An 11,556-nucleotide genomic window follows, 5' to 3' on the forward strand; every position below is an offset into this window, starting at 1 on the left:
AACGCACCGTTATCTCGATTATAGATACATAAAGAAGTCTCGTTCAATCAATACAAATGTTGGAAGCCCAAGAGCAAGGACACACGCGAATGGCTAGATCTGAGGAAACGTTGTATGGATCAAATACATCATATACGTACTCTGTAGAAAGAGTTCCTACTGGCAGCACTCATAAGAGTAATGCTGGCAGCCACAAGTTCGAAGATCCATCAAATCTCTCAGACATAGCTCTTGTTAATTATCCAAAAGTATGTATTCTGACTCCCGGTGTGTTCCAAGACTAACTGAATATAGGCGGATGTTAAATTAAACGATATTCCCGCAAAAACTAAACCCAGTGGTGCACTGGCACCAGAAACCGATTTACATGCAGGAATTGTTGGTTGGGATGGCCAAGACGACCCAGATAACCCTCAAAACTTTCCTCCAAGCCGGAAATGGCTTCTTCTCGGACTTATTTCAAGCATCACTGTTGTCAGCCCTTTAGCGTCTTCTATGGTTGCTCCCGGCGTGCCTTATATTGAAGAGACATTCAGCAATCATAATGAAACACTAAGTACATTTACTGTTACAGTCTTTCTTCTTGGTATCGTCTTCGGACCTCTTTTCTTATCACCATTATCAGAGATTTACGGAAGACGACCTGTACTATGTGCATCCAATGTCATCTTTTGCCTATTTCAAATAGGCTGCGCTCTTGCTCCTAACCTTACTGCACTCATAATATTTCGTTTCTTTGCAGGTATTGGTGGCTCCGGATGTTTGGCACTTGGTGGTGGTGTGATAGCTGATCTCTTTCGACGAGAGCAACGTGGAGCGGCTTCAGCAGCTTACACTATTGGACCTCTGTTTGGACCTGTAATAGGACCTATATGCGGAGGCTTCATAGCAGAAAGAGTTGGTTGGCATTGGATATTCTGGGCTATATTCTGTGCTGGCACAGTAACAACAATTGGCATTGAGATATTCAATCGCGAGACTTATCCTCCTGTTTTAATTCGGAGAAAAACACAAAAACTTCGGCTGGAGCTTAACCGTCCAGATCTTTTATCCTGCTATGATTTAGGAGGTGATCCTAGTACCAGAACAGTTCTTCTCAATGGCCTTCTTCGACCACTCAAGATGCTATTCATGTCACCAATCGTTTTCATACTTTCGATATACATCTGTTTTGCATACAGCTTACTGTACCTCTTATTCACTACAATCACTCCAGTATTCCAAGAGCAATACGGATGGAGTGTAGGACTCTGTGGTCTTGCTTACATTGGTATCGGCATTGGATTCTTCTCGGGTCTAGCTCTCGTGACGAAAATCTCCGACAAGACAGTGATACGTATGACAGCGGCAAATAACGGTATTTTCGAGCCGGAAATGCGTTTACCGGCCTGTCTTTTCTTTTCATTATTCATTCCCATCACATTTTTCTGGTATGGATGGTCAGCCGAAAAACACGCCCATTGGATTATACCAGTTATCGGATTGATCCCTTTCGGATTCGGCATGATGGGGGTTTTCATTCCTATCCAGACATATATTATTGATAGTTTCCCTCTTTTTGCTGCTAGTGCGACAGCTGCTATGACGGCTAGTAGGAGTCTTTTCGGCGCTCTGTTACCACTGGCTGCGCCAAGTATTTATGCAAAGTTAGGACTGGGATGGGGAAATACTATGCTGGGGTTCATAGCTGTAGCGATGATTCCCGCAACAGGTTTGATCTATAAATATGGAGGACAGATTAGAAAGAGATATCCGCTTGATCTATGAGGAATAGGAGTTTCTGGTTCTGTTATGGGCATTAGGGTATACGGCTGAAAAGATAGATGGAGGAGTTGGGAGTTGGGCAGGGATAGCATTTGCATTTTTGTATGTATTATACATGATTTTGTCAACGAACAAATAGATGATATTCAATGAGCTATGTTTTTCATTTTGCCATTTCATGGGTGACTTTTCTGAATTCTTTACTGTGCAATGTGTTCCAGGCATGTATTCTTTTGATAAAGATCCTCCGAGTGGAGAACATGAACTGTGAGACCTGGTATGATATCAACAAAGGTCAAAGAGGAACGGTTTATAGATCGCGATATACAGTATGACATCATCTCATATTGAGAAGAAGTTCTCTGTGGCAAGAAACTTGGAGTTCCATTTCAATGAATAATGCTACGTTTTAAACAAACGTGAGTCCCCACTACCACGGTACCTTGAACTAGGGCAAGTGTTCCATAACCCAGATTTGAACTTTTTGTGTCCATATCTTCTGAAACATATTCCATATTCCTCCTTCGCATCCAAAGATTTCAACCTCGACGTCCAATCCCATCAATCTATAGCTGCAATCTATAGCTGCAATCAAATCTCCAAACTAAATCTCGCCTGCACCCGTGCCCAGAAAGGAGATCCAACAGAACAGGAAAGTCGTAGCACGACCCGACAAAACGTTCCTAATTTTCTTTACATCGGTATTCCCGTTCCAGTTCTTGATGCTACCCATCGATGTCGAAGAATTGTAAGAACCAGAGCTTGCGCAATGTTTTCCTTGACGATCCACATACTTGCTGAAGGTTTCAATTCGGACAGCTCCATCAAATCGCTTCATGACCTTTCTAGCTGTGGTCCTCTCACACCTGTGTGTATCAGCGTCGAGGAACTTGATCTTTATCGAAGTGATACTTACATGATAATGGTTTGTTGTCTTGATTTGATTTGATTCAATGAGAAGTGCGAGTTGTTGAGTAGTGATGTTGTGGAGACTTAGGTGGTATAGCTTTACGGATCTTGTTGACGAAGAAGGAGTAGAATTGATGAGGAAAGGTTAGTATAGTTGCTTCTTATATGCTAAAGCTTCTCTTTGAACATCACAATCATGGTTTCATGGAGCCGTAAGCGAAGTAAAATATTTACAGCCTGCATACGCCTCCAAAATCTTTCAAGTCATTGATTTTCCCATTTATTGTTTCGATTTCAGAGCTTTGAAATATTCTCATTATGGATAGAAGACTACTACTAATAAGTAAAGACTCCTGCCCAATCTGTATCCGTTCCTTTTCACATCCCACCAGATAAGTCCCTATTGATTTCAATCACTCCACCAATTTTTTTTGAAACATCAAATTGATGGTTATATACCTCTCCTCTCTATCTAAATCTAAGACATAGCTCTGAGTCGTAAGGAATAAGGCAGCTATACTCAAACGTCGTCGTATGCCTTTGTGCACAGACAGACCTGTACAAAATTCTGAGACCTCGATGACATTTTTTCCATTCTCTCAAGAGGGAGTAATTTTTCTAGCTCACGATTCTCTGAAGATTGAATTTATATTGAGATGTAGTTCTTGTATCTTTATACGTCTAAGACAAGATATATGATCAGGTTGTAATTTGGTTTAAACTGCGCCAACTTTAGCTACGTGGTCATGTTCACTTCATTTCCTTCCTCTTTCGCAATATTCTGAGCGAAGTACAACATTCGAAACACTATATTGGCCGTTAGATGGTATGAAAAGGTTTCATATACTAGTTCTGTATAGAAAATGATTAAATCGATGAGTCTGTTTATCTGGTGAGGGATGGGATTTTTCTCGAAGTCGGATGTATCACGTAGCAGTCTTAAATAGTGAATATGCAGGCTAATGTCCAATGCTATCAAGACTAGGTAGTTGTACACTAAATTACATCACTTCTTGGTAGCACTACGTTTACTGTACTACTACTTCAACAATATATGTTCTTCCTTTCGTTTCCACAAGCTCAGGTGCCCCTGGCCCGCTATATAAGTGCTCTTTACAACATACAACGATTTGTCAAAAGTATGGAAACCTCCCTGACTGTGAGTATTAATGGCTTGTCCGCCTGTTCTCGCCCTCCATAATAGAGTACATGTATGGCACCAAAAGAGATAACTTGATCCCCGGTCTGAATATTTGCGGAATCACTTCAAGATAAGGAAATGGGAGATTTGTGGATAGAATGACAATAAAAATGGATGCTAGCAATAAATCATCGTCTCATAAACTATGACAACAAGAAACATCTCACCTCTTTCATCACACCAAGATTCCAGATCAAAACTTACAGTATTATAACTTATATCCAAAGCGAATTAACTTACAGCAACTCGCCCACAGCATCTTTGTCGGTATAGTTCCGACGGCATAAATTCAGTTTGTGTGTTCGATTACAAGCAGCCTCTCCGCAGAACTCTTGAATAAGCCTCCGACGAAAGTACATAAGACTGGAAACTAAGCAGGCAAGGAAGAAGTAAGTGAATGATTCACTGATGATCTTGAATCAAAAATCTATGTTGGCGCTTTTTTCGCGTCCTACATTCACGATTCAATTTCCCCATTTTGGTTTTTTGATTTTTGCCTCTTCATGTTTTGATTCACAACTCGTATAAATAATCGTCTCTTCCTGGTCTGTCACACTAAAATCAAAGTGTGGCTCACCGAAGCGGATGACAATGGTTCATATCGGGAAAGTTAACATGATTATTACTGTTGGCCCATCATTGCTGCTCGATACTGAAAGACTTACTGATATTCTGACTTTGAGTTATTGACGGAGTTGGAGCTCGTCTGAAATTCGGATATTAACAGGAAAAATTTGAATAATAACAACAATTACTAGCCATTCCATCTCATAAATCCCATCTTTCCAACCTTTGGAAACGACAACAATAATAAGTTTCTACCAGTATGCCCAATGATTCATCTATCCATTATTCTATGGATCCAAGACACTCAAGCTACTAAATCCATTTCGAGAGTCTATTAACAAAGTCAAAGATACCCACCCCCCTTGCCATTGAGTCATTGGCCATGGGAAAATTTGTCTCTATAAAATCTTGTTCGAGGAAGCGTTTATATAACCAATCAAGAGAGCTACTGATCACATGATAACATCTTTTGTACACCCGAAACGGAAGCAGCTGAAGGAATGCAATAAGTCACAATCAACTGCTTGGGAATAACTTCTGCTATATAAAGACTATCCACCCACTACCTGCGAACCAGATGAACAGCATAGCCACCAGGAATCAGATATACTCACCGATAGAATTATTATCCGTAGTAGGGTAAAGGCCTGGACACTGCACGTTAATTGTAAGCTACGATCTAAAAGAAACAGATTGTTAAATTTCTGGCTTCAAATTTTCTACCTCCAGTTTGGTATTAAAATCACCAAGATCAACCGTCTCGTTAAAGACATTGAAGATGATGATGGTATTTACTGGGTGCAAGAAGTGGGAGAGAAGAAAAGGAGATACCTTATAAATCAGATAAACGAGGAGAATGCTGGTATAGAAGAGTGATGAGTGAATACATACGCAGACTTTGACTTTTCATAGATGATTCACATACCACGTAATCTTCGCCCCCACCACAAGCCCTCGTTTCCTTCTCCGCTTTCTATTTTCTGCCTTCGAGATGAATGATTATCTCATCGAGTAGTATATAAACACCAGGTCTTTCAAGATTAAACAGCAAAGAAGTACGTAAAGAACTCGAGAAAAAGATGTGGAGACTTCGAGTATACATCAAACCCTAAATTATAGATGGTGTGACGTTCAAAATTGGACGTTCTCATAATCGTGCATTGAGAGTAGAGTAATCTTTATATAATGAGCTCAGCTAAATATAGTATAGAGTGACAGTAAATAAATTCTACGATTACATTTGAATATTCGAGTAGTGACAGTAAATACTCAGGTGCCGTCGTCAACTTCCCTTTCTCTATTTTCGCTCCATATATCCTTCCACAATCCTGGCTTGTCGGTTCTTCTACGAAAGAAACATAGGTGCTAGCTATAGGAGATATAGCACATGCATCCGCTGTAATATTTTTCAATGTTTTTGTTAACGCGTTGTATATTACAAAGACGTGAAGAGATACAGAATTTATATACCTCTCACCTCCTCTCTAGCCTCTGCTCCGGTCTCAAATATAGACGTCACGTCAAATGTAGATAAAGAGGAGACCATGAACTCACAATAGGTAGACACACCAACTCCTAATCAAGCATCTCAAAAACAAAAAAGTGAATTATCACTATCCTCTCTAACTTTCATCCCCAACTAACTCCTCCATTTTTAAATTCTGATCCGGATATAAAAGTCTCCCTTCATTCCTCGAAGGGTTTCTACAGACCTACGCTAGACTTCGACGTGGGCGGAAAAGGATTCTGACCAAGTCGCAACCCTCAGAGCAATACTCTGGTTATCTCATTGGCACTTGATTGACACAACTCTCCAGATATCAAGACCAATCTCGAGGGAATACTAAATATAAGTGGCGAGCCAGGATGACAATGATGATAATCGCCAGCAACAATTGAAATATAAAATCAGCAACCAAAAGAAAAAAGACAGAACAATGATAAAATCCAAACGACACAAGTCAGTTTATCAAACAGACGCAATTCATTTTCGTTATGGTGGCAAGTGGATCGAGTAAGTCAAAGACACAACACAACTGCAGTCGAAAATTTATCAAAGAAAGAGTTCTGTCGGGCTCATCTCAGACCAAACTTTGTGCATTGTACCGTATCAACATCCCAAACCCAAAAGCTTTGTACCCACCATAAGATAAAAACAAAACATACACTCTCATCAAATCCACAAGTGCAACGAAAGGAGTGCATGACCCAACGACAAAAGTGAATACATCCACATACACCTCGCCAGCCATACAGAATAAGAAAGAATCATCCCTCCCTCCCATTCACTCCCCTCCTCTCTATCTCCTATCTTAAAAATATCACTTCATCCCCGCACTTCAAGTATACTGCTGATATTGAGCCAATATCCAACCAATGTCCAGCCAATATCCATTTACATAACAAACTCTTCCCGCACCCATCATTTCCTCTCATCAAATCGAAATATATCGAGAAACGACCTGAGGATCTCATACGCCAACCACTTGTTATGAATACTGATCTCTTCCCATCCGCCCATTCATCCTATCATCCTACCACCAATCCCAAGCGATCAAAAAATAGTAAGAAGTAAATGTTGGCATTATTATCATAAAATCCAGAAAGAAGACATTCAAGATAAAACATGATGAGAGGAGAGGAGAGGAGATGAGAAAGGATATACAAACAACACCTAGTAGAAAGTCTTGTATATATACATGGGAAGATACCTCCCTACCTAGAGAATAAGATTTCGGGTAAGATGAAAGCGATAAAAAGATGATTAAAAAACAGACTTGTCAGAATAATTCTGTTTCGATCGATGGCCGCCCAACTCAACTCAATACGATCAATCAAAAAAATCCATCCTCCATTTTTCAGAGTCGAAAGGAAAAAACACTCACCTCACCTCCCCCCGTCTCTCTCTTCCTTCCTTCCTTCCACCACACCACACCACACCACACCACACGACCCATCAAACAATCCCCGACCCCATACCCACCTCTTCCCATCCAAATAACCACTCCAATTCTATTTCCTCCCTTCCCTCCCACCAAAAAGATCTCTCACCCCCCACCTCAATTTCCCTCTCCCTCTTCCTCAATCAATCACCAATCACCAATCACCAAAGCAAATATCATACACCCATATAACATGTATACCTACCCAGATACATATAGGAAGATAGATACTGGGAATCGAAAAGGAAGGACGAGTACATAGGTAGATGAATCCATCTCTGTGAGTCAGTAAATATCTTGATGCCTAGTATAGTTATACACAAGAAAGAAGAAGGATGAATGATCAAAGACACCTAAGTAAATGCAAAGATGTTACCTATTCATTGACGTACCGTACCTACAAAAAAAATGAATTCCACAAACAAGTGATCGAGGTACAAATACCTAGCCACTTGATAGCATCAACCTTTTATATATCACAAGCACTCAATCAGAAACTCCACGATATAAATTTTTAACTTGTTTTTTTTCATTTCATATCTTAAGTATCATCTCTCAGCACAGTTTCTTTTTTCAAGAATACTCATGAGGAATAAGTAAAGCAGTAAGTAAGTAGAAAGTAGTAGTCTCATCAGCATGTGACAAAACTCTACACCCATTTGGGGTTGCAAATACGTCTCCACCTCCATCTCCATTTTCCTTCTCCCTATTCCTAGTACTCCAAACACTTATACCGTTAAAATAAAAGTAAGTTTCTTTCAACCCCAACGAAAGTAGCAGAAAGCCAAGCTACTATATCATCTTCCAACCCATCAACTCTATTATGAGAAAAAGGTATAAGTTTTTTCATCCCTTATTCATCCATTTATTCCACACCCTATATTCTGGCAACCCTTAATGTCAATCATTATCTCTTAACAATCCATCTGTATTTCTTTTCAAAAGCAACGAGAAAAAGCAAACAAGCTTAACTTTGCGAATACACAAATAATTGTCAAACGTATCATTAGAAAGGAGTAAAGCTCAAGATCCAGACGCAAACGATTTGTTGATTGATGGGAAATATTAAAGGAGTTTTAGTGAATATCGGTCTATGGTGAAAATAGTCGAAGGAATTGAAAGCAAATCGAATGTTTCGAATCCTTAGAAGTGAGGTGCATGTGCATGTCCATGTGCATGTGTATGTTGTATGTACGATGTGGAAAATTTCCAGAGTTAGAAAACTTTGAGTTGATGTAGAGAGTATTGAAACATTCTTTAGCCGATGACAAGACTAGAAGTTTGCTTCTTTGCAAAAAGGAAATGTGATAACGTCATCGTGTTTCGGCCATTTATGGGTCGTTCTCATGGTAATAAAAAAAAGGTTCGTGTAAAGAATGTTGTGGTCCGGGATTCCTGATCCAAGAAAGGTTTGTTTTTCGCTGTATCGACTCGATGATCGATATTAAAAAAGGACTCGCTGATAACTCAAAAAGTATGTCGAATGCATTGTTTAGGTTAGAGCCTAGACAATGAGAGAGTGTGTGACAAGCAAGACACAGGAACTCTTTAGATGCACGCCAATACGCCAGAGCAAATTTGTTTGATATAGAAAAACTTTCCGTAAAACCTTTCGAAGATGAAAAACGGACGACTGAAGGAAGACTCAACCGAGAAATTAGAAAATCGGTGAGTAATTGTGGAAAAAAAAAAAACAGGTCAGGGTATCTAGACGACCTGTTGTAATGAGTGTCGGAATCTGTTCCGAACTTGTAAATACCAAAAAAACTCCGAGTGAAAGAATGCAATGCCATGCTAAACGCCAAATCAGATTCAAAGGTATTATTTAGTATGAGACTTGTCTTCGTGGGGTGCCTCGGTCGTAAAATATAGGAGAGCTCATCATAGGGGAACTCGTCATTTCTGTCGTTAACATACTGCCACTCGATTTTGATCGACTGGGTGCAGTAGGGCTATCATCAATTTGTCCGTGTTGGCCAATGGCATAAGTGTGTGCTCTGCTGAGCTTGGTTCTATTTTGTCGAAGTCTTCCCATTTCTCGCTCACATGTGTAAGCATGTTCCTTAGCATCCATTTCAACGTAATTCTGGGGGAAGCAACGGCCTTGATGTTCTGTAAAGAAAGCACTGTAACCACCATCCAGGATATACACTTCAGGATAAGAAAGCTTTGGGTATTGTTCGACGTTAGTAGTACGATCTTGCTGTCGTACGTGACGAGCCATTATGGGTGCTCGATGTGCGGAGTATTCGCAATGAAAAATTAGGAGGGTTTTGCCAGGGATATTTTCTTCAAACAATTGACTGGTCAATAATTCTTTGTCATTATAGTTGACAGCACCATCGATATGTCCACCCTCGTATTCATATTCGAATCTGCAGTCAACAATCATTCGTTGGTCATATTCATCATCGTATTTTCCATCAAGAATCTCCAATAAGGTCTCCTTGGCAATTCTAGGAATGCTATCAGGCTGACCTTCTTGGAAAAAGTGTGGTAAGATTGGTTGGTGTATTTCATCAATATCCATGACGGTTTCCAAGTTGCTCGACGTATTTCCCTTTTCCTTGACAATATCTTGTGGGCTCTCAAACATGCTGAGGGATCGTCGAAATTGTTTCCTAGGCCGAACTAACGGATTGGAAGGTCTGCGGGAGTGGCTGCCAATTGGTGATCCATTGACGACTCTGCTTGACACACTTGAGAATGGTCTGCTCAATCGAGGTGGTGGTGCCATGATTCCAGCCGCAGGACGTTCAGGACGTTCTCGTGGTGGTGATTCCATGAAACATTCGCCCAATGACATTGACGTAGAGGTAGACAACTTGCTGTTTCCAGCACCGAAGCGGAAGGGAGGCAATTGACTGTCTGCGTTTTGTCGAGGAAGGGAGTTCGTCGTGAAACCCTTGGTACGTGAGAGGGATGGTCGTAATAAACCATTTTTGCGTCTTCTGTAGCTTGTATTAGTATGATAATCTTTGGGATGTGTAATTTGCACTTACTCAGCACCAAAAGGTTTTGGGGCGTCCAATAGACTGGAACGAATTGGAGATGACCCCATAGCTGTATCTTCCACTGGTGTACCTGCTGGTGTAGGTGAAGCCATCTCAATTTGCGCAGAGAAATATGGTTGCTTATGAGGAAGAGGGGATATATCCATTCTTTCATTCAGTGGACCTGGTGAGGAGGAAGGTAAAGGAGGAGTAGTAGCACAATCTATATCTTGTTAACATCTCCAGTCATATCTTCCTGCAGATTAACTCTTACCCCTACCATCCAATGTCCCAAAAAGGTTCGATGTGAAGAGAGATCGACGAGGAGTTGGTAATTGGGGGCTGTAAGTGATTGATGTCAGTAAAAGATCCATACAATGAAGAGGTTTGAATTGCATGTACCTCATATCAATGTGAAAGTTTTGAGATAAATCTGCCGCCAAGCTTGCTGTAGGTGAAGAACCACGAACAGGCTTAACCAAGAAGTAATCTGCTTTGGCAGAGTGCTTCATGCTCAAATCCCGAAAGTCGAAAGCACCTGGACCGAAAGAATTCGCAGTGACGTTTGACATATGTGCGTGTGGGTGAGAGGCATACATATCATTTCTAGCCCAAGCTGGCATAAATGACGAAGGCTGCATTGCAGCTATGGGTGAAGACTCCATAATGAATGGGATGTGGAATTAAGAGGTGAATTGACTACTCTAAATTATACTATCAATTGAATTGATTCAACAGAAGTCCACTGCAGGGAAGATCCGTTGATGTGATTATAAATTGTAGTATAAATGTAGAGAGTTCCGTGATCAGATTGACGGCAAACAATCAAATGGGGAGGATATTCCCAAATGTCGTTGCTATACAAACTGCGAACAATGGTAGAATGCTGCTGGTTCACGAGGAGCTGTAGAGATCGAGAGGTTGTCCGATGGGAATTACTGGAATGCTTGGTGCATTGAAACCTATCGGGTTGATTGTATTGCCTTTTGGTATGTGCTTTTCGGTCGATGATTGAATTTGGTGGCTTAGACCGGTTTATTACTCGAGTATCGGGTCGTGATTAAGGTCGAGAGATCAATTCGTCGGAAGAAGAGGTCGAATGGTAGGTTCGAAGGATGGTCGGCCCTGGTCGATGATATATCTCACATATAAAAGAAAGGCTGGTGTGGGGGAAGTTGAC

The 11,556-nt window shown here is 40.7% G+C and overlaps 2 protein-coding genes across 2 annotated transcripts; one reads left to right on the top strand and one right to left on the bottom strand.

Annotated features, from left to right (window-relative positions):
* Positions 1 to 56: 56 nt before the first annotated feature.
* EAE97_005386 (uncharacterized protein) lies at positions 57 to 1,767 on the top strand (the record flags this gene model as incomplete). Its single annotated transcript, XM_038875898.1, has 2 exons — positions 57 to 248; positions 295 to 1,767. 2 exons carry the CDS (start codon positions 57 to 59, stop codon positions 1,765 to 1,767), a joined length of 1,665 nt encoding a protein of 554 aa, XP_038733235.1.
* A 7,441-nt stretch (positions 1,768 to 9,208) lies between these two features.
* Positions 9,209 to 11,041, bottom strand: EAE97_005387 (uncharacterized protein; the record flags this gene model as incomplete). Its single annotated transcript, XM_038875899.1, has 4 exons — positions 9,209 to 10,334; positions 10,386 to 10,599; positions 10,651 to 10,718; positions 10,779 to 11,041. The coding sequence occupies 4 exons, from the start codon at positions 11,039 to 11,041 to the stop codon at positions 9,209 to 9,211; spliced, it is 1,671 nt and encodes a 556-aa protein (XP_038733236.1).
* Between the last annotated feature and the right edge of the window lie 515 nt (positions 11,042 to 11,556).

The sequence above is a fragment of the Botrytis byssoidea genome (genome assembly GCF_014898295.1).
Source record: "Botrytis byssoidea strain MUCL 94 chromosome Unknown BBYS_009, whole genome shotgun sequence".
Classification (NCBI taxonomy): domain Eukaryota; kingdom Fungi; phylum Ascomycota; class Leotiomycetes; order Helotiales; family Sclerotiniaceae; genus Botrytis; species Botrytis byssoidea.